We start from the raw sequence: 24755 nt of genomic DNA, 5'->3' as shown, positions 1-24755 counted from the left end.
CTTTCCTACTACTAATTATTTCCCTCTTCAGTCTCTCCATCATTCTCCTGCCTGATTAATACTCCTAAAATATTATCTTTATTTTATTATTACTCACAGGATAAAGTATAAACTGTAGCCTAATAATTAAGGCACTTTGCCTTCAATATTTTAACCAATATGCATCTCTAGTCATGCTGTCTCTCAACTATCAAAAACTCAATTCAAGTTCTCAATGAAGGATTCCTCTTCATTATTCTTATATGGCTCTGAACTAAGCAATTATTTAATAAGTACTACTCCAATAAGAATTATTTCCAAACAATTTCAGGCAAATTATTTCAGGTATGTCAATGTTGCCTTATCACACAGATAAAAAGTTCCCTAAAGGTTAGCAATCAAGTCATATTCTTTTTTGGTTCCCTCCTACCTTATTTAATATTACATTCAAAGCAGGTAGGTGCTTCACAAATGTTTGTTGATGCAACTGACCAAACACTCAATAAATGCTATTCTGAATGCAAACACATCAGTTAAGATGTCATTTAAATCAGATGAACTCAAATTCTATTCTAGTAACTGAACAGTGTGAAAAAGATAATCACACTCCTCACTAGGAAAGACAGGCATATTTATAGTAAACTTTAATACAATTTAATAATTACTTCATGGCTGAATCGAATTACAAGTGAGTTTGCTTAAAAACAAGAACTGATTTTGAGAGGGAAAAGAAGAATATGGGGTGTTGTCTATGGAAAGTTTCCATATACAATGAAATATTGATTCAAGGTAGAAACCTAAAAGGATGACCATGTGGAAAAGAAGCAGAAGAAAAAGTAAATTAGAGTAGGTAACTATATAAAGAAATACAAGCATGTAAGGTCATGTCATGTTTCACCATAGTTGGCTGTAGCCGTAACAAGAGAATTTGGTGGGTGAGAAGGAAGAAAAAAGGTAGAAGACGGAGCTATAAAGACAGAATGTGAAGAGTCTTGACTGTCATATTTAACGTACTTTTGAGAACATTGGACCTCTTAGAAGACTGATATACTTCAATCTATTTTCCAAAAAATAACTCCAATAGTATTTAGAGAACACTGAAATGGGAAGTGATACTGGAATCAGGGAGATAAATTAAGAGTTTATTTGTATAACACAAGACAGGAAAGATGAAAGTCTGAAGTAAATGACAGAGAATTGGGTGGTAGGGAAACAGTGTCAAGGAACACTAGGAGCACATAACACATTATAGGAATATAATGGAAGAAAAATCTATGAAAGAAAAATGATGCCAATCATCACATAACTTGCTTTGTGTATCAAATGAAATGTCCTTTCTAGAGCTTTCAATACTTTTATATTTAATACAATATATAATTATTATTAAAACTATTTAAAGGAATTAAAGAATATATAAATGACTAGGAATTCAAAGTATCCATTTCTCAAATATATGAAATCTTTCCAAATAATTATATGACAGTACAACAGGCAAACAGTTCTAATTTTACCAAAAAATTACTCAAAAGCAAACCTATTTAGGCTAAGTAGTGAAGATGTATGTGCTGCGAGTATAGTTTAGACACTTATGAGAGATCAAGCCATGGCATTTTCATATATTAGTGTATCTTAAAAAAACAGAATGAACATGATTCAAATTTTAAAATTAAGTCAGGCACTGTGGCACATACTTGTAATCCAAGCTACTTGGGAGGCTAAGGCAGGAGGATCAGAAATTTGAAGCCAGCCTCTACAGTAACCCTGTCTCAAAATAAAAATAGAAAGTGCTGGGGATGTAGCTCAGTGGTATAGCCCTCCTGGCTTCAATCCCTAGTACTGGGAAAAAAATTATAGACACTATGTATTTTTAAAAATGGTAAGTTTCAAGTTTCCAAAAAGAGAAAGTACACACTTTCATCACAGTTGGAAAAATATATACACCCACTTCTCCATATCCACGGTGGTTACCATATCCATGAATTCAATTAACTATGGAATGAAAATATTTCAGGGGAGCAAGGCACACTGGGATTACTGTCTGTAATCCCAGCAACTTGGAAAGCTTAAGTAGGAGAAACTCAAATTCAAGGCTAGCCTCAGCAACTTAGTGAGACTCTGTTTCAAAATAAAAAATAAAAAGGACTTGGGGATGTGGGTCAGTGGTTAAAAAAAAGGAAAGAAAGAAAAATATTTTTGGGAAAAAGTGTATCTATAACAGAACATATAGGGAGTTTATGTTGTTATTTTTCTTATTCCCTAACCAATATAGTGTAACAACTATTCACAGACCATTTACAATACCTTAGGTTTGCAAGTAATCTAGGGATGATTTAAGATATACGTGAGGATGCACAGATTATATGAAAATATTACACTATTTTATATTAGGGACTTGAGTGTGTATTTTAATATGCTTAAGGGAACCAATTCCACATGGATACAGAAAGACTATATTCAATCCTGTCAACTTGGTTACGTGGATATGGGTGCATGGATACTGTTGTTAAAGAAGAATATTAGATTTCAACTGGCTTGATTGTGCTGCATCATCTTTTGGCTTAAATTCTAACTACATCAGCTGGTTCAGGAAAGCGTCTGCTATCAAAGTAGGTGGGCACAGAGGGATGGGGTAGAGATCTGCCATGTGAGTTGGTAACTAATGAGATAGCCAATGTGGGCCAAGCCAACAGGCTAGTAGTTCCCCGCAAGGGTATAACTAAAAAATGAGAGCCCAGTGAACTAAAGGCGAGTGGAAAATGGAGCAGATAAAACAGAAAAGTAGATAGCACAAGAGAAAACATAAAGAGTATGAGAGAGTAACTAGTTTTGGGAGTGGGCCTGAAGCCTGAACTGTTTTTCATTTCTAATTCTGAAATGTATTTTTCCATAAATTCCCTTTTACTGAAGGGAGAAGACAAGTCATCTCATAACCTTACAATATAAGTGGCACAACACCACCATGAACAAATGAACTAATTTCAAGTATATTAGAAAACATTATTAGAAAATACTATTATTTGTTATCTACTAAAACTTTTAGAAGATTAAAATATTCTACTAATGTTTTATTTTATGGTAACCTAATTGCCAAAACTGAGCACCAGCAATGAACACTTAATAATAACTTTTGCCTTCTCATACTCCCTATGCTTTTTCAAAGCTATTCAATCCATCAGTGTACCATCACTTCCTTGCCTGTAAGTAGTTTTCATTGTCATTTATACTACCTCATGAAGTAATTAATAGTTCCAATGTTTAAAGTTGAACTTTCAGGTTATGTTAAGTCACTATGCAGGTGCTCAGGCAGTTCCAAATCCTGCTGTTGGATCATCTAGGTATCATGTAGGAAACTTAACCTCCCAGACCTCACACTACCTAGCTTCTATGGTATCAATGACAGAAAGACTGCACTGTTAATTGATGCAGTAGGATTAGCATATGGAATTAATTTTTCTCAGTCCATTTAAAACCACAAAATGGTCCTGGTATTTACTTCTTCCCCCATGGATCCTTTTCCAGGTTTGAAATCTTTTTAGGTTGCCTAAGAACTTATCCTGCTAGCAGCAACAGGGATTTACTAAAAGATTTTAAAATGTCCAGAAATGTAAAGTTACAAGGCAAAGCCTTAAAAAGGGCAAACATTCCTGGATCTTAAGCATATTCCTTACTGTTCTCTTTAAATAATGCCTCTATATTCTTGGTTGGAAGTAGGATAGGGAGGGTGGACAGTTTCCAAAAGTCTCTAACAGCCCAATAATTATGCTAAATCCATTTATATATATTCATGTTTAATCTTAACAATCTTATCAGTTTAGTTTACAAAAGTGAAAACCCAATCTCAGAGAGACAGTTAAAGTAACATCACATTTAGTCAGATAAAAACACAGAATTTGAACCCAGAAACACAGCACTCAGGGCAAAGGCTAAACTTTGCTTCTTCTTTGGTGGAATTCCTTCCATTTATGACTAAAAGTGTACTGTCTTTGATTTTTCTGCATCATTTTTGCTATTATTTTCTTTTGTTCTATTGGGTTAAAATTGGAAGTTCTTGGCCATACTAAGTACTAGGTGAAACTTTAGATAAATATACTATACTGATAAATAAAAATAAATACATAAAAAAAATGAAACCCTACTTAAAAAAAAAGAAAAAGATTCTATACTGGCAGAAAAGTTAGGGTAGGCCTGCATAGGGCCACAGATAATTTAACTGTACCAAGTAGGAGACTGAGATTAGGAATCACTTTAGTACTGCAAACCAGACCAGGCCAAAAAGACTTAGTTTCCTATATAGTCACCTTGCATAAGAGTAGATCAAATGTATTTTATCTAATTTCTCCAATTATATCTCACTGCTACAATAAAATGATTTATAATAAAGAACATAAAAATAATTTTTGATACTTTGTAAAAAAATTTTTTTAAATTCTCACCTAACCCCAGACCTACAAATTCATCAGGAGCCTGATCTTTTGTCCCAGTCAGAGATCCTTCTCTGCCTCTCACTGTTCCAGAAATGTATCGAGGTTTCACTCCTGTTCCTATAAGTTGTGCCAGCTCCAATTGACTGATGCACTTCAGAATCTTCATTTCATAAAAGAAAAAGAAAATATAAATTCTGTTACAAATACACTACCAAAAATATTTAAACATATGCAGCTAGGACTTCAACATAGATTACATTACAAATCTTATAAAAATGTACTTATTTTAACTTCTCACTTAACCATGTCAGTGACAGAATATTTAGCTAATGCTCATTTTATAAACCAAACTGCAAAGTTGAAAATAAAATGGTTATACCTCATGCCATGAATTTCCTAAATAATTCCCATCTGTATGAGCCACTGTGATAAGTGTTTTTATTGTGTCAATATTCTTCTGTTTCATTTCAGTAATACCAGAACTCACTGTAAGTAAGGTAAATCTTGCTAGTGCTTGAACATATGCATCTCTTTCCAGCTTAAAAAAGAGAGATAAAAAAACAAAAAATTTTATTTATAGGTTGTAAATACAACGGATTGACTCATCTCTAATGCCTTACTGACAAGCCATTTTTTAGTTTTTACAAATCACATATCATAAATTACACACAATGCCACAAAATAATTTAAAATTATAAAACAAAAAAGTATAAATTTCTCAAATTCAAAAGCAATACAGACATCAATTCAAGCTGAGATTTTGATGGTAACAAAGGAATTCATACAGTAAAAAAAAAATATTTATTGAGTACTTTGTTTTAAGTACCATGTAGATTAGCAAAATCCTGGTTTATAAATTTGCTCATTTTCTCCCTCTAAGATAAATTGTGCTTTGTTATATACTAAGCCAAAACATTTACAATTAAATATGAAGTGTTCTTAAGTAAAAATACAGAAAAGTTTGGGTTGAAATTTATTCTCAGATATAGCATATACACAAACAGAACTGGTTCCCTTAAAGATAACTTGTTCTTAAGCTTAAGTCATAATATAAAAATAAATACATATATAATGTAAAATATGATTCACTAAGTGTAAACAAATAACATGCTTAAACAATTACTCTAATACATAGAAATTCAGTCTTGAATTTTTATATAGGTAATATTCTTTAGAGAAACAAAATGTAATTAAAGATAAAAATTTTAGAAAGATCAGTGTAGAACCACCCTTTCCATTATAAAGCCTCCAAAAATTAAACATGAAGATTCAATTAATTCTTCCACAAATTTGAAATTAGTTGGTAATAAGTTAGATATTAAAATATATTGTGAACTGAACTACAACAACAGCACAAATAATCAATGTTTTCCAGACTAACTCATGAAGGCAAAATTCTGCATTACCTGAATGCTGAAAATGCATGCAATTCTGATTGCACATCTTATCCCTTCTAGGCAAAGAGAGGCTACTTCGGTATCATCACAATCTTGCAGACCCACACTGAATGCAGCCAGAAAAGGTGTCCAAGCCAACTAGCAAAATTAAAAATTTAAAAAATTAAATAAGCTAAAAGTTAAAAATGGCATAATTACCTAGAATGCCTTCTTAGAGAAAGGGGGGAAAAGTATAAAATGCTGCCTGAGCTTAAGTGGGAAAGCAAGATCACAAAATCAGTAGATAACCTTAGACATATTTTAAGAATAGCATCTATAAAATTATTCATATCAATAAAAATGGAAATGAATAGTGAATATTCATAAAAATATTAGTTTACCCAACTTCAGAAATCATCTCTCTTTGCAAGCTTTGATCCTAGTGAAAATTCACAGACTCTTTTATTGCCAATAAAATCCTTGTAATCATTTTCCAACTTCCAACAAATTATATTATTCTCTTTTCTTTAAACCTGTTACCTGGACATCATTTAGCTTAATTTTTTAAATGTTTTACACTGAGACAGTGATACCTCTGGCTCCTTGTTAAACAATATTAAAAAAAAAAGTTTAATAAAATCTTTCCTCATTACAGGTTGTGGAAGACAACAAATACTAAAAATTAAATCTCAAAACTCTGAATACCTAATAAAACTATAATATAAATCCAAGAAGGGTTATTTTTTGACTATGGAAAATCCTAATACCAAAACATATACTTTGAGGGCAGGGGTGGTAGCTCAGTGGCAGAGTGCTTGCCTAACATGTATGAGACGCTGGGTTTGATCTTCAGCACCACATTAAATAAACAAACAAACAAACAAAGGTATTGTGCCCATCTACAACAACAAAAAATTTTAAAAACAATACATACACTTCGAAATATCTGATGGAAAAGTATTCACTGCTTTTAGTAAGTCATCAAGAAGCAAAAATCACTAGAGTAGGATGTTGTAAGGCCCTGCGTTTCCTCCCTACCTTGATAAAAGTCATTCAAAAAGCAGCAGAAGCAGCAGCAGCAGCAAAACTATCCATATAGCCATGAAGATGAAAAATATTTTTGTCAGTGTTCTAAATAAATGACAACTGGAATTTTTTAAAAGTCTATAACGTTTTAGCATTCTAAGAAAAAATAGTTACTCAAGAGCTTTGCTTCTAAACTTCAGAAAATTTAAAATTAAAAGCTTACAATCTTTCAACAAACATAATCCACAGTTCCTATGTTCTTGCTCATCTTTGCTCTGCCACTTAATATCTTCAAACCTCATATTTCTTTTTCTTATAATACTTGAAGATGTCACCACAGAGAGATGCTATGAAAAGCATATAAGGTGTAGTACATATAAACTTATTAACTAAAGCCAGTGGGAAAAAATGTTCAACTTCACTGGGAATCAAATAGAATGATTATAAAATTATACCTAAATAATATTCTGCTTCAGTGAAACTGCCTGTTTATAACTGTAAACCTTTATAAAATATAATTTTCAATGCATTTAAAAATTATTAAAAATGTTTATATCCACTGAACATGGGGGCACACATCTGTAATCCCAGCTACTTGGGAGACTGAGGCAGAAGGATTGTATTCAAGGCCAGCCTCAGTAACTCAGTGAGATCTTGTCTCAAAACAAAAATAAGAGGGGCTGGGAATGTAGCTCAATGGTAAAGTGCCCCTCCCCAAATGATTATTACCCTTAAATTCCTAGAATGATATTATCAGTCCATCCTTCTCCTTAGTCAATGCTTATTTATTTATTAAAATACTTTTTTTAGTTGTCAATGGACTTAATTTTATTTATTCATATGTGGTGCTAAGAATCAAACCCAGTGCCTCACACATGCTAGGCAAGTGCTCTACCACTGAGCCACAACCTCAGCCCACCCATAGTTACATATTGAGCAATAACCACAAGCCAGGAGCTATGCTTATACTGGAAAAAGTGAACACAGTCTCTGGCCTAATAAACACAAACACACACACACACACAAAAAATATATGTATATATATGTTGTATATATGTATAAATCATCAAACTATTATAAATAATGAAAGAAATGGAGAGCATGTTATAATAAAAAGAAACTACTTAGAAAAAAGAACAAACATTCTAGACAAAGGACCTGAAAAGAATGTGAGACATTCTAGAAACTGAAAGAATGCAAATGTGATTGCAGAACAATAAGAGATAGAAGATGTTCAGCTATGATATTCAGAGAGGCAGGTGGAGCCAAACCATAGGAGTTCTAGAAACTCTATTAATATATTAGGTTTTATAACATCGTCAATGTAAGATTCAGGAAACCTGGGTTAAGGTACCTGTTTGGTCTACGGCACACTGCAGTCACAAAATTACTCTAAACTCTAATAATCTAGGTCATAAAACAAAGGGAAACAGTACCTGCCTTACCTATTTCCATTTAGTTGTGATAATTGAATAAAAAGAGGTAATAAAAAAAAGTGTAAGGCTTTAAGGAAGAAAGTGGCATTTCATTTTGTATTTTGAAAAGATCACTACAGCCTTTGTAAATGGATAAGAGAAATATAAAAGTTGATGTAAAGATACCAGTTTGGAGAGTACTATAGTACTTAGTACTTATAGTACTTATAGTACTATGGTACTTATTTCAGAGGCAGAAATAAGAATTTCTGGAATATGGCAGTGGTAGTAGAAATGGCACTGAGGGGAAAGACAGATTCTTTTCTTTGGTATCTGGGATTGAACCCAGAGTACTTAACTCTAGGCCACACCCCCAGCCCATTTTATATTTTATTTTGAGACAGGGTATCACTAAGTTGCTTCGGGCCTCACCAAGTTGCTGAGGCTGCCTTTGAACTTGCAATCTTCCTGCCTCTGCCTCCTGAGCTGATGGGATTACAGGCGTGTGTTACCACCCTAGTGAAAAGACTGATTCTTAAATCTATCTTGGAGTATATCACTACAGTTAATCCAGAGACTAGATCATAAAAGCTGTTTATGAAGAATTTTTAATGAAATAGAGAAACACATGAGAAACAGAAAAACATAAAATTCTTTACATGGTATGATCACAACTGTTTAAGATAGAAAAGTTGTACATACACATAATAACAATTTTTTTTTCCAAGCAGTAGATTATGGTATCTTTCTTATTTTATTTAACAATGACAAAAAATACTCTTCCCCTCCCCCTCCCAAAAAGCTACCTGAAAAGAAAAGTAAAATGAAGGTATAAAATTATTTAAAACAAAACCTCTTAAATGTAGAAATCCTGTAATTTTTCACTACCTATACATATATAGCTAGAATTAGAATGATAACTTGAATTATGATCTTCAGTCTCCACAGAGGATCTTAGCAGACTGTCTTATGAACTGGAACACTTCACTCACTTTAACTTTTCAAAATTAACTGATTCCACTCTACTTCTCTATAACTCTTATAATGTACTGCTTACTCATTTTGGAATTTGGAGAAAGGTCAGAATAGGAGGATTAAGAAGTAAAGGGAAATCAAACTGCAAAGAACCAATAGACATTAGTCTTACTAAATCAAACCACAAACACAAATAACATTCTCTTCTGATCCTTAACCTACTTTCTGGGCTCCAGGCACACTCAGAACCCTTATATTAGTTCACGGGCTAGAAGCATTGAGAGAGCAAGAGCCACAGCGTCACTTTGAAATCTGAGTTTAACTCCAAAGGTTTCAGTTCAACTCACTTGAAGAAAAACAAGCCAAGAATTAATGGCCATTCTCCAAAAGCTTTCCACTTCCTAGGATCATGTGCCTATTAATTTCTTATAGTGCATACCTCTTTTTGTTTTCTGTAATTTATATCCACTATGCCCTAAAGTAATAGGCGATAGCTTCCAGGTCAAATGTGCTATTTTTTTCTTAAAAATATGCTGGAAAAAATTATATAAAAATGTATATTGCAATCAAAAGTTACTAGTAATTCTAACCTTAAACATAGGCCTCACGTGCTCCAAATGTGTTGCACTTGTAAAAGGTGCCTGAACATGGCTCACAGCCTCCATGAGTGCTTTAGCTGTCTTGGCCATTTGTTCCATTTCTAAGTTATACAGAAGTCTTCTTTGTTTTTCACTGGCTACATCTGAAACAATAAACAAAATTGGCATTCAATAAAGCATTTAAAATGCTATTTTCATGTTTTACTGCCAAATAAACACTGGTAATTAACACTAAGTTAAAAAGATCCTAAGAAGCCAGACACAAAAAGTCTTATATAATTCAACTTACATGAAATATCCAGAATAGGTAAATCCATAGAAACAGAAAGTGGGCTGGTATTTGCCAGGGTCTAGAGGGAAAGGGAACAGGGGAATAACTGTATAATGGATTCAGGGCTTTATTTTGGGGTAATGAAACATATGGATCTAGACAGAGGTAGTGACTGTACAACATTGTAAACTACTAAATGTCAATAGAATTGTTCATTTTAAAATGGTGAACAATTTTAGGAGTAAGTGGAAAATCTACAAAAAGAAGAGTAAGAGCAGGTGAGTTGTCACAATGAAAATGTTAGAGTAACAATCCAAATGTGAGATAGGAGAACTGCAGAAAATAGGAAAAAGCAATGGGATTCTTGCACTTCATGGGTTTGCCTGAGTTAGCAAGAAAACACTGGCCCTAACACTCCTAGGTAATTTTTTTTTAAATTTATTTTTTAGTTTTAGGTGGATACAATATCTTTATTTTTTTGTGGTGCTGAGGATTGAAACCAGTGCTTCATGCATGCTAGATGAGCACTCTACCACTGAGCCACAACCCCAGCCCCCTCTCGAAGGTAATTTTATTGTTTTTTTGCACATCACTGTTTCCTTACATTTCTTATAAACTTCCTACCATCACAGACAAAAGAGACCAAAAAAAGAGGAATTCAAGTATAATATAGGAGGAAGAAATTAAATAGATAATAGGCATCTTACTCAAGTGTAAAAATAAAGGCTTGATTAATATATTTAATGTTATAAGAGAGATTAAATAACACTACCAACCAGAGTAAGAGCCAAGGATGAACTAGTTTAAGACTTGGCTTTGCCACTTAACTTCTCTGTGTTCTAAGGACAGAGACTGAATAAAAGTTTTTATACTATAGTCAGCTCATAGATTCTGATTCTTTTTCCTGATCTCTCTAAAGTGAGGATAAATTTACTAAAATTCCATAGATAAGTTATATTCTTTCTGACATTATTTCCCTAGCCTCTGATCCCATAATCCAACTTTTAGAAATAGACAAAGCATAAGGACCTCACTGCTTCTTTCTTGTTAGCAGGTTTGCTACTGTAATCTATTCAAGCTTGAGATTTCACTTCTAAGTAGAAATAATCAGCAAGGTAGGAATCCTCTTTCTCTCTAAATATTATGAGTATATTCTTGAACCATTATCCTAAAAGGGCTAGGAATGTCCTGCAGATGATAGCTCTAATTTAATCACCAGTCTTCATGTACATAGTGTTTAGACCAGAACTGGGTCCACCACTGGCTGGTTAGATCTAGGGACTCAACAGTGGCATAATTTGTAGATTGAAGTAGTCATTTCCAATTTCAGTGATCCTAACCTTCCCCACCTCTTCTAGTCGTTGCTACTTTCACCTTTCATTTATGTTTAATGATGGGTATAAAGACAGTTATGCTGCTTAGAGATGAAAAGAAGACAGAAAATAAGACAGAGTTGATGTTTTATATGGGGTGGTCTAACCAATCTCTCTGGCCTCCAAATCTTGCTGAGATTAACTGCTAAACAAGTACACATAAAATGCACATTAACGTGCAATTATTTAGTGTTTTCCATTAATCACTGGTCAGTGTTCCTTCTTCAAAATACGGGAAGCATACAATCATATCACCAAACTGTATATAATACAAACTGTATAATACTTCTTGTCAAAACATAGTTCTATCCCAAAGTTATATGGGGTTACTTTATTTTAAATCAAGTAATAAACTCTTATGAACCCATGTTTTTCCCCTTGTACACACCAGGATTCAACTGATTCAGATACTTACTCTGTTTACTTGATTTTGTAGGGATTGTTAGTTCTTTTGTTTCTTTCATGGATATCTTTTTCCCAGCTATTTCATTATAGATGGCTGACAGATACTCTTCAGGAAGGTCTTTACTGTCATTAATACCTCTATTCATTTTAATGTACTGTTCCTTTGTCATTTTGTTTTTAACCTAGATAGGAAAAACCATTATATTCCCTAAAATTAACATAAAAAAATTCACTCATTTTTTAGCAAACTGAATATATAGGAAATTTTATAAATACCCTGATGACTGAAAGTAGAAAACATTCAATAAAACATACCTTTAAAAAAAAGGAAGTCATAAAAAATGAATATAGAAAAGACCCATTTTGGCATATAAGAATTCACTTTGCTCTGATATAGACATGAGTATTTGATAAGGAGGGAGACTAGAATGAATGAAGTTATTTGTTTTAGCCTAAGATTTAAGAGCTCTCTTTTAGAAACACAATTATTTGAAATACAGAATCAAAAAGATTCAAATGTTACTGCAGAAAAACAAACATTTTGCCAATGAATTAAAAGCTGATTTTCTAAAACAGCAGACACAAAAATAACTATGCAGTTGAAATTTGTTTAAAATCAGATAACAAATTCTGAGAGATTATGGTAACTGAATAATAGTATGTGATCTGGGCAAAGTATCCTTCTAAATGTTTTGTCTTATCTAAGAATATTCTGAAGGCCGGGCGCGGTGGTGCACAAATAATCCCAGTGGCTTGGAAGGTTGAGGCAGGAGGATCACAAGTTCAAAGCTAGCCTCAGCAAAAGCGAGGTGCTAAGCAACTCAGTGAGACCCTGTCTCTAAATAAGATATAAAACAGCTGGGGATATGGCTCAGTAGTCGAGTGCACCCCTGAGTTTAATCCCTGGTATCCACCCCCCGCTTGCCAAAAATATTCTGAATAGGAATGTTTTACTTAAATAAATTGAGGAGTACAAATTTATAACTTCTAAAATGGCAGCTCCATCACCAAACCTGGGAATTGATTTAGCAAAAATGTCCATACCATCTCTCCAGAAATTCAGATAGACAAAGCCCAGAAATCTTATATGTTATCTCTGAAGAAATATTTAATAAGATATATTCCTACTACCTTCCACAAAGAATTAAAAGTAATTCTAAAGATAAAGCTCTTATAAATCTGCATAAATGTTCTCAGAACAATAAGGTGCAGGATATAACTCGGGTATATATACTTATTTAAGTTCACATTACTTTGCAAGTAAAATCCTTCCAATGTGTCAGAAAAGCACTGGTAGGAGTGCTCCTCCTATGAAACTGTAGAAATATTACCATGGAACTTACTATTAATGGAATAAAGACCTAGAATATTATAACTTCAAAAAAATCATCTTAAGTCACGACATTAAAAAATATAAATGTAAGCAAGCCATTTCCCCGAAGTTCTGACAGATGCGTTTTTAAAAAAGACATTTGAGAATAACAAAACTGTCAAGAAAAAGATAAAGAAAAATAAAAATCACCTGGAAATTTAGAGTATGGTAAAACATTTTAGCAAATTTTAAATATGGAAAAATGTCTGTGCATTTGGGTATGAGCAGAATCCCACTATTGCACACTTCTGCTGTGGTAGAATTCTGGAAGCAGCGTAAAACATTATTCTACTTTTCTTCTCCTGACATCTTTTATGAAATGCTCCACTCTTGAATTTTATTCTGATATACCTGAATTACTTCAGTGTTTAAATCATGCAAAGCTGGTCAATACTACTGGTGAACATTAATGTAAACACATATTCAAATATGTTTTAACTATACTGCAATTAAAAAAAAACCTTCTCTGATGTGTATTATATACAAAAGGTAGCCTAACCATAAATATTTTAGGTGAATAAGGTAGATAAATAACTTGCTAAAATTCACCTATATTTGAACTTTGGAAAAACTAACACTGAGAAAAACTGGTTTTATGGAACTCCTTTAAGTTATCTGTATTTTTAAAAAAATGATGTTACTTGTTATGGTTCATAAATCACCTGGGGCCAAGATTTTGAGTTCAATTTTCTAACAGACTACTTAGCTTCACAGGAACTTGTATGCACATCATCACTTGGATACTAGGTCTGATAAGGAACAGTTCGAGATTGCTACCACTAAGTTAGAACACCAAGCATATTTCATGGATAAATCTAAAGACAAAACACCATTAAGATAATGCTCCCTAACTGGTATGTGTTCAACGACTCTAAAAATCTGAGTATTTATCAAAACATATAAAAGGAATTTTTAACATTTCTTCTAAATAACACGAATATCCACACACACTTAGGAAGATTTATAGCATGGTTGTATATGATGTTGCTTATATTTATAAAACCAAATGTCTTTAAAATAATAATCTTCTAAAAATAAAGATTTTTAAGTCCAGGTTGTAATTTCTATTGTAAGACTGAAAACTTTGATAATAATAACATCTAAATAAATCATTATCTATGGATTGCCTTTCATCATGGAAAAAAGTAGTCACACTGGATAATAAAAACCCTGAAGATAAGCTGCTTTGACTACAATTTGAACAATATGCCACAACAAATGTTAAATGATCACAATCTTAACTACATATAATTTAAAAAAAGCTAATTAAAACCAAGTCAATCTTGAATATAAAACCAAGTCAATCTCCAAATCCTGAAGGTACTATCTGCTATCACAAGCTTTGGTTTATTCTTCAAATATAGGTAGCAATCTCGAACTTAATGGTGTTTTATCTTTAGGACAAGAGATGGCACATCCACAGTTTTTCAGTTCTGGTGTTTAAAACAGGAATAACATCATACATACTCCTTCTGCCTTATGTTAATAGATAATTTCCATATGGACCCAATCTTCAACATCTCTGAACATCCCCCCCCCCCAAAATCCCTGTACTGCAAAGTTTAACCTCAAACTGCAAATAAATTTTAATTGTTCCAATACATCTCAGATTAATATGAACATAATTTAATAATTTAATTTACATCCAAAGACTAATAAGTTTCATTAGATACCCATCCCTAGAAGTACTAAGAAATTCTTGCAAATAATCTATAAAGATAATTTTACCTAAGGATATCAAAGTGTGGTTTCAGAATACTAGACACTTTAAAAATAACTTTTTAAAAAAGTGGGTAATATTTAAGAAGGAATTATGAATTTGATGTGGTAAATGAAATTTGAACATTTCCCAGAGGTCTGATCAATTTTAAAAATAATACTAATATTTTAGGTGTGATGGTATTGTGGCTATGGTTTAAATACAATATTTCTCTTTTAGAGATACACACTGAAATAAATACAGATGTAATAATATCTGGATTCACCTCAAATTTACTTGGAGGAAGTAAGGGATGTAGCTAGAAGACTGACCATAAACTGGTAACTATGAAGGCCACAGATTTTTCTACTGTTTAAGTTTGAAATTTTTTTTTTAAAAAGATGGTTATGTAAAGTGTTTTCTCATATTGCAACAAGTACACACAAGCAACTTATAAACATCTTTTTAGATTAAAATTTACCTTAAAACTGTTCAAAAGTTGTCAATTATGAGAATGATAAATACAGACATATTTTGCATATACTCAAAAGTCTACTTAGAATTATTCATAGGGATTGCTTTTGTAAAATGTATACCTACTCTAACTAAAAATACCAATTTGGTAACCAACCAGTTTAACTATATAACATTAAAATTTCAACTAGTGCTTAACTGAATTCAAAATAATATATATTGAATTTTTACTACTTATTGTAAAATTGATGTAGAACAAAACATACCTGTGGACTATGAAGGTCTGTGGTCAACATGATAATTGAGTAAGCCAAAACATAAGCAGTATCTGCACTAGCAAAAAGGGTTTGTCTGGAAAAATAAATGCATATATTATTATAAACTTTATTGTTTCATACTTTAAGTAAGTCATCTCAAACCAAAAGCACTTTAAATTTTCTTAGAATTTATGTTGTACCTCATATTACAATTTTTTATGAATATGACTTATTACTTCTAGATAGTAGATAATATAAATTCTCTTGAGGACATGGGATTATGTCCTAATATCTCTGAAACCCTGATCCTCCCTAGCACACTATCATGGATATAGTTCACAAAAGAAACATCAGAATCTTATTTACCCTTGGTTACATTCTAGGTATCTTGCAGCAAATTTTTCCATTAATCGATCAATTTTTTGAGCTTCTCCTGGAAGACGGAATCCTTCCAGAAACATGCGAAGGGCTGAAACGAAGTCCTTTCCTGAAAAGTCATGTTGGTCCACATATGCATACATAACTTCTTTATTAAATTTATCATTATCTCCCAGGAACTCACCCACTTGAGTCTAACATAAAAACAAAAGATAGAAATTGATATTCTAATAGTACATTGCATTTGCCTCACAGCCTCTTAAAAAGAAGAAAAATCTGTAATATCCACATGTTTTTAACTACCAGGTTAACAATTTTAAACATAAAATTAAAAGTTAAATGTGCTCAATGTGCTTATTTTTTTAAAAAAAATCAAGACATTGTATCTTTAGAAAATACAAAAAGCAAAATTTATGTTATATTTATATATTTAGATAAACATACAGTATCCAGGTTATTCTTTAGGTTTTATTACATATTTAGGAATGCATTTTAAAGGTTCCATTGTATGTTTTAATAATTTAAAAAGAATTTTGCAGAAAAAAAGAAATAAAATGGTATTCTTACAGAGTCTAATCTTTCCTCTTGATGTAAGAATTGGGCAATATCTTCAGGTGTGGTGCCAAGCATCCCTTGTTCTTGGAGGTACTGTATTCCTCTCTTTGGTTTCTTATTAAATCTAGATGATGTTCATGTTAACAGAAACATTAAAAACAAAACCATTTGTAATTCTTGAAAAGAGGATCTTAAACTACAATAAATTAGTTTTCCAATAGTACTTAGAACACAGATCTTAAATAAGATCATCATTTGTACCTGGATGTACAAAAATACTACATTTTACCAAGTTTTATTCACTTTTTTCTTAGAAAAGAGTCTCCTATGAGCTGGGTGTGGTGGTACACATGTGTAATCCCAGTGACAGGGGAGGCTATGGCAGAAGGATCCCTAGTTCAAGACTAGCCTTAGTAATTTAATGGAACCTGGTCTCAAAGTGAAAAATAAAAATAACTGGAGCTGTATAGGTCAGTGGTAAAGTGAATTCAACTGCCAGTCAAAAAGAACCAGAATAAAAGCCTCACAAGGAAGGCCTTCTTTACTGGTCCAGGTCATTTTACAGACATTTTATTGTAAGATGGTATATTTCTTGATTCATAACAACAGTGGTTAGAGACAATGCCACATAGTAGATGGACTGATAAGAATGTGAATACTAAGTATCACAGACTTTTGAATATACATTTTCCCTTAAATCTTCAAGTAGCCTTGGCTTATCTGTTCAAATTCATTAGAATGGCACACAAAACCTTTCTCAAATATAGTCTAGTTCTGGACTCTGGATATAGCTCAGTTGGTAGAGTGCTAGCCTAGCATGCACAAGGCCCTGGGTTCAATCCCCAGCACCACCAAAACAAAACAATTATAGTTCTAGTTTATCTCTCACTCCCCTTCTCTCACCTGCTCCTATATGTCCTACTGTATTGCCCAAACATAATGTAGCTGTAGAGACTATTTCTCTACGTGATCTTTATCAGATCCACTCATAGGGGAACTCCCCCATATGCTTCAAGAGTCAACTCAAATGTCACTAACAAATTTTCTTCCTACTTTTATTACACTAATGCCTCATCACCTGTCACCTGGGTTACTGCAAGAGTTCTTAAATGATCTCCCTATGTCTTGTTTTGCCCACATTCTAGTCTATTCTTTCAGGCTGCTGCAAAATCATCTTTTCAAACAGAAATCTGATGATGCCACTCCTCTGTTTAAAACCCTTATCAGCATGCCAGTATCAAAGGAAACAAGACAAAAACCCCCTTTTCATGGAGAATAAGGCCTTCTATAATCCAGATTCAACTCTAATCTTACCTCCTGCCACTCTTCCCTCATCCTGCCCTGACATACTAACCAAGAATCCTCAAATGTCCTCCCTCTCCTTTGGTGCTGGTGCCCAAGCCATTCTATTTGTCTGTAATGTTCTTCCCTATTCTGTCTTAATGATTCCCCTGTTGAGTTCTAATTCAAACACAGCCACTGTGTTAATTAAAAGCAAACATTTTTCATTGAGATAAAACACAATCCCCACTTTCCAGAAGCTCTCACTCTAATGAAAGAAAACACAATTTTAAAAATAGAACAAATAGGATGTATTCACGAAATAAGAACACAACATGGAAGAGGTGACCAATAACTGAGATGTTCACAATATTTTCTTGTGGAAGGTGATTCTAGCACTGGATTTTGAAGAATGATTACAACTTTTATAAGGAGTAAGAGAAACATCCCAGAAAAAGAAGCCATACTCATATGCAAAACCATAAAACAGCATGATACAGTAATAAATAGCTCTGCATTTTTGGAATTAAGTGAGATAGAGAACTGACAGGAAATAAAGTTCGGCACCGTGCAGCTCCAAATCCTGAAGGTACTATCTGCTTTCGCAAGCTTTGGTTTATTCTTTAAGAACAAGCAAAATGAAAACAAAAATTTTCATTTGAGAAAGATTATTCTAGTACAGTTGAGAAAAGCCTAAAGCATGAAAAAAAAAGTAAGTCGATGAAAAGGTTATACTAATCAAGGTGAAAACTGGAAGTGGTCTGACTCCAAAGGATAGCTTGTGGAAGAGAGAGAAAGAATGAATTGCAGAGATATTCAGGAAGTAGAATGGACAGAACCTACATAGTGAATATTAGATTTAACAGTAAGGGGAAACTTAAAGCTAACTCTCGGGATTCTAATTTATAAATTTAGTAGCATGCTCGAGTCATTAGCCTAAATGACAAAATAGGAATTTTTGTCTGGCTTTTTGTTTGGGATAAGAGTATCAAGGTGTTGACTATGGTGAGACTAACCAATTTGGTCATATACATGCTGGGCATAAGAAATTATGCAACATCCAGTGGAGATCCAAACAGGCTAGTAGAGAAATGAGTCTTGGATCTCCGTAGAGGTGTGTATGTTAAAAATTAACACTTGGGAGTTGTGAGATATTAGCACACAGATATTAACTAAAGTTATGAAAAAGAACATAATCACTTAAGGAAAGACACAAAACAAGAAAGAAATGGGCTGAAGGATAGAACTATGGTAATGTTTATAAATATTCAAGAAAAAATAACCCATAACAAGACTAAGATGAGGTGGTCAGAAAGGCAGGAGGCAAAGAAGATACAGTGGTATCAGGAAAGGAGTATACATACTGGAAACATAGCTCCATAAAAGCATCTTTGTTATGGCGATATGATAGTGAAAAAAAAATAAAGTGGCTAAGAGGACGGGTGGCTATGGAGATTCCCCTTTGAAGCCCTGTGACTATGCTTAACTACTCCCTCTCACTCTTCAGGACTTCAAATAGAGCTGGCTTCCCTTGGCAACACTTTGACTAACACTCTACTAATACAGGCCTTGTATAGTTACTCTTAAAAATTATATACTTTGCCTATATTTGGACTATAATCTGGAACACAAGGACCAGTGCATTCCAGTGCTTGGCACATAATCTCAAGTACCAAATATATGTTTGCTTGGTGACCAACAGAATTTCAATATACATATTTATATACTTGACAGTGAGCTCCTCAGAAAGAAAGGTTAACTCGTTCATCTAGTATCCCTGAGAGTTTGCATAATATCAGAAATAGATGGGACTTAGATAAATATAGACTAAACAATTAAAAAGAATGGAGTACTGATGACTATTTCCTGAGGCCACTTTATAAGATTTTTTAATTTTATAACAAAGAATATGTGCATGTTTTCTCAATTTTTTTCCTAATTAAAACCCATACCATGCATAACTTTGAAGTAATTATATTTTTAGAGTTCTACTCTTTTGAGAAAATAGGTGGATGACTAGAGATTTGGAAAAAAATATTATGGAATAAGGGGTTACAGGAGATTGAACCCAGGCTTAACCACTGAGCCACATCCCTACCCTTTTTCATTTTTTAATTTTGAGAAAGGCCCTCACTAAGTTACTTAGGACCTTGCTAAGTTGCTGAGGCTGGCTTTGAACTTGCAATCCTCCTGCCTCAGCCTCCCAATCACTGGGATCACAACGATGTGCTACACCTGGCTTGGAAAGTATTTTTAAACTTATTGTTGAAAAATAGCATAAACTTTACAGCAAAAGTTTCTTTATGAAATTTGTTCAATAGAACAAAATATTGATATGTAATGTAAGAATTGCATTCATGAAAGGATTTTCTAGAACTAGGTTGTCATTTTATTTCAAGGAATGTACTATATTTCAAATTATAAGTGTTCAAAAATAGCTGTTGTATAAATAGAACACTAGGACATTGCCTGACAAACTCTTAAGTTGTTGCTACTTGTGGGTATTTGTTGACAAGTTGTGACCTGTGTTTCTGTACTCCAAACAATATATTAGACAAAGCACTTATTCTGAATGCTTGAGAAAAATTATAAATTCATTAGAGTATGTCAGCCTGGTAGAGATTTTTGAAGAAATTTTGACACCTGAAATATATGATATACACACACTACTGCAGAAAGAAAAAAAATCAATTTGAAATATTTCAAAGAATCAATCTGAAGTACTTACTGTAAATGAGTTTAAAACATTTTCAGGAATTCTTAATTTTTCAGGTTATCATCAGCTAACTTCCATAAGAAACTACTGATCAAATGATGATTTTGGTGTATCTACTATCAAAAATGCTATGTCAAGAAACTGTTTTCAGGAGCTAATAAATATCATACATTTTTGCAACAATAATGAATGGCAGAAGAATATTAAAGGTTAAGGTTTTTAAGTTCATCCTTAATAAATATAATTCTAAAGTCATGCATGAAATTTTGTATCTTTGCAAAATGTTTGTGGTTGAAATGATTATTAGATGTTATAGACACAATTCACTGAAACAATTTATAGATTTGGTTATAAATTCTGGGTACTGTGAAGAGTATCAGGATATTCCTTTAACTTTGACTTGTATTGTGGGAAAACTGCTCAAGAAGGATCCAATGTTGATCTTTTGCTTGGGAGGTCCTATAAATGCTGAAGTGTCACACTGTATTTTTCAACAATCTGTTCACTGGCTCTGACTTGTTAGTATATCTTGGAAATATTGGATTCCAACTTACAGGCACCATGAAGGAAAATAAAGAAGCATCCTCTGAAACCAACAACATTGATGAAAAAACAAGCAAGGGGGTTGTACGATTACAGATTTGATACAAAGAATGAAATTCTTATTGTAAAAGAGTGAGATAATAAACATGTCATTGTTGGAACCAACTATGACACAATGAAACCACTTGGCAAAGCTCAATGGTGGAAAAAATACAGAATAAAATCAATATGCTTCAACCAAAGGTAGTGAGTACCTATAAAATTTTTCAGTGGTGGTATGGATAAAAATAATTGGCTGGTTTCCAAATAGTCCACTTCCAATAGAGGTAAAAAATGATAATAGTGTTTAGTCACTTGAATAACTGGCATGTACTATAAATGCATGGGTTATTCACAGAATTTGTGAATAAGAGAGACTTCATTAATTTATTGGATTTCAAATGGACGTCTGGTTAGCATACCTAAAACAAAGTTGTGAGAACTCAATAGGAAAAAGAAAGGATAATACTCCCAATCTACTACTGTCTAAGGTAACAAATTTTCATGAGAAGTCATATTACTCTCAAACAGCAAGAATAACAATGTCAAAACAAGGCATGTTGTGCAAAACTGACAATATATTGTCAATAATGTTTGAAGTATTTTGCTTCCTTCTACCAAAATTACTTTTGAAAGGGTCATGAAATTCACTTATTTGTGTATCATATTACATATGAAAGAATTTCATATTTGCCCAATGTCCCATCTGTAAAACAGCCTATGTGTGTAAAAGATACTATAATGTCCTAGGGTCCTATTTGTAGGACAACCTGTATTTTCATTCTTAATGATAATAAGAGATATATAAGCTCTGGATTATGATTTCCAACCTATTTTAATGTACTTGTGATGATTTTGTTGAAATATCTGCAGAATTAAAAATCTCAGGACGTAATAGGTTAACACCAAAAAAAACAAAACAAAAACAAAAGCAAAACACTTAAACATTCACCAAAAGACATTACAAGTATCAGGAAAGAATGCTTTAAAGCAGAAGCAGCAAACTAAGTAAACACACAATGGATTTTTTTTTTTTTTAACAGTTCACAATAGCTAGATTTCCACCCCGCCTCTAACTCAAAGGATCAAACCCACGGCCCCATATATACTAAGCAGGCACTCTACCACCATAGTATGGAGATTCATTTATTGCATCTCTTTGGGGGGGGGGGAGCAGGCACTAAAAAGAAGGCAGGCTACATGGTAGTAAAGGAAATAGTCTAGAAGCAGGCTGATATCACAAAACTTAGCAGGAAAACTGATTTCATAAGATCAAGGTCTGGTACACTAACCAGGATGAAAAGGGAGATGATTATCTTATTAACATAAAAAAATAAAATCAATGACAAGATCATATCCCTAATAAGAACAATATGCTTGTAACAAAACTAGAGGAAATATAAAACGTATAAAGAAGCAATGTTAATTATTAGAGGCTTAGTATTTAAAACTTTTTTGAGTTATCATCTGATTAGGAAATATAATGGCAGGTGTCATAACCAAGTTAAATAAATAAGGCAAAACTGAACAGATGAAGTTCATTTAATCTATATGATAAGAGGGGCTGGATTGGGTATTATGAGTCTGTTTGGGCTAGAATGGCATGAATTTGGGGAGCTAAATAAGGAGTCATTAGAATTCTTGGATCTAAGAGAACTATCTCCCATTTTACTCACTGAAAGTCAAAATAAGAAAGGAATAAAAAGTTATGAGTGGTTGAAAAGAAACCCAGAGTAGAGGTGGTACAATTCTAGAATTATTAGTAACATTTTTCCTTAAAATTTGACACTTACAAATCTATTCCTTGTTCTATTATTTCTTTTTGTTGCTTTAGGACCTCAAATTGTTCTGGATTATCAGTACCAGACATCTGTGTACTGTAGCTGCCTATGCCTGATGATGATGTTGACTCCAGCGAGTTTAAACTTCCATATCTGTTTATAGTTTCAGGGTGTTTAATTTCACTCATCTCTTGCTCTGAGGGTTTTTCCTGACCTGTAAGAAGAAAAACTGATTGAATAGCAATAATTAATAAAACAGAACTATCATAACAGTATACTAAAATAAAAGCTTTAAGAATGTAGTCTCAAAATATTTTATTGTACTGTAGACCTTAGCAACCTCAGTACAAGATCCTTTTTCTTTCCTAACTAAATCAAGAGGTTTTATCTTTTCACTTTACGGCTTCTCTTTGGCATATCTCAATTGTCAGAATCATACTCTGATCTTTTGGGGCCATTAAGTAAAATAAGGGTTACTTGAATACAAGCATTTCAATACCATGACAGTTGATCTGAGAACTGAGAAGGCTACTAAGAGACAAGTGGATTGGTGGCACATACAGAATAAATGCTGACCAAAGGGATGACTCATGTCCCAAGCACGATGGAGGAAGAGTTCATCATAAATTGTGGTTGACCTCAGGTAACTGAAATCATGGAAAGTGAAACTACTGTGGGGTGGGATTACTGCCATATTTGTCCAAGAAAAAAAAATGTGAAATAAAAAATGAATTTTACAATAAGGTAATGTATTTCAATGTTGTTTAGATAACTATTTATTACAAATAAATTATAGTGGTACTAAAATAAACAATATATTTAACATTAAAACATTTGTGCAAATACAATTTGCATCATTAGTAGGGATTTGTTTTGCAGCTGCAGTGTTTTATATACACTACAGTTTTGCTCTCAGCTCATGCCTCATAAGGAATAGTTTTCCTTATAGGACTCTTGGCTAAGATAACATTAGGGTAGCCTTTCAAGCTCTGACATTTTCTCTGAGTGATCATGAACATTAAACATAGATGAACAACTCAACCTTTTTAGGTTCTTTCTATAATTATAACAAAGCCATGTAAATATGTTTTGTTTTGTATAATATTTAAAATATTGGAACTTTTAATTAAGTTTAGCTGGTATGATGGCATACACCTATAATCCCAGCTATTCAGGGGACTGATGTAGAAGGATTGCAAGTTTGATGCTGGGCTGGACAATACAGCAAGACCACATCTCAAATAAACAAACACACTAAACTAGAAATAATTTTAAAACTATTTGAATAATAATAAGAATGCTTTCTATCAGTTAAAGAACATGTCATGAGCCTGTTTATGCAACTATCCCCAAAGTTTGTCATTTATGATGAAGAATTATAACTCAAAATATCACCTTACCAAGAGTTGTCTGAGAGTTGGGATTCACATACTGATCCTTACTCCATTCAACCATACACTTCAAAATTGACACTAAGCATTCTAAACCTTTTTTCCTCAGACTCAATTCCTATAAAATAATTCATAGAGAGAATAAAAACAAAAAGATCTTTTAAAGAAAATGTATTCCTCTTCCTCGGCAAAGTTTAAATTTGAAAATGTTTTTAAAGTTCTTACCTGAACATTACTCATACCAAGTTCTTGACTGCCCCTTCCTTGAGCAATTTTTGAGAGATCATTTACTAGTCTTTCAAATATATTTGCTGCGTTTAAGTCACAGTCATAGTTTACATAAATATCCACTACACTCTGAGCATCTGTAACAACATAATGTATTAATTTTAACAGAATGCATCTAATATAAGAGTACATTTGGTC

General features: G+C 32.9%; 1 protein-coding gene across 4 annotated transcripts in view; it reads right to left on the bottom strand.

Annotated features, from left to right (window-relative positions):
• Positions 1-24755, bottom strand: part of Arfgef1 (ARF guanine nucleotide exchange factor 1) — a 107913-nt gene that overhangs the window by 27496 nt on the left and 55662 nt on the right. For 3 of the 4 annotated variants that reach the window (XM_076836350.1, XM_076836347.1, XM_076836349.1), the window contains 11 exons: positions 24555-24694; positions 24339-24447; positions 22951-23167; positions 16591-16702; positions 16012-16217; positions 15655-15739; positions 11854-12025; positions 9786-9937; positions 5810-5938; positions 4783-4941; positions 4413-4563 (listed from right to left, as the gene is read on the bottom strand). In XM_076836350.1, the coding sequence (XP_076692465.1) occupies positions 4413-4563; positions 4783-4941; positions 5810-5938; positions 9786-9937; positions 11854-12025; positions 15655-15739; positions 16012-16217; positions 16591-16702; positions 22951-23167; positions 24339-24447; positions 24555-24694 (1632 nt within the window). The remainder of the gene's footprint in view (positions 1-4412; positions 4564-4782; positions 4942-5809; positions 5939-9785; positions 9938-11853; positions 12026-15654; positions 15740-16011; positions 16218-16590; positions 16703-22950; positions 23168-24338; positions 24448-24554; positions 24695-24755) is intronic. The other variant, XM_076836348.1, reaches the window with a different exon arrangement.

This window comes from Callospermophilus lateralis, chromosome 16 (genome assembly GCF_048772815.1).
Source record: "Callospermophilus lateralis isolate mCalLat2 chromosome 16, mCalLat2.hap1, whole genome shotgun sequence".
Taxonomy (NCBI): Eukaryota; Metazoa; Chordata; class Mammalia; order Rodentia; family Sciuridae; genus Callospermophilus; species Callospermophilus lateralis.
Note: the sequence above shows the minus strand (reverse complement) of the source record. Positions and strands in the feature narration are given on the sequence as shown.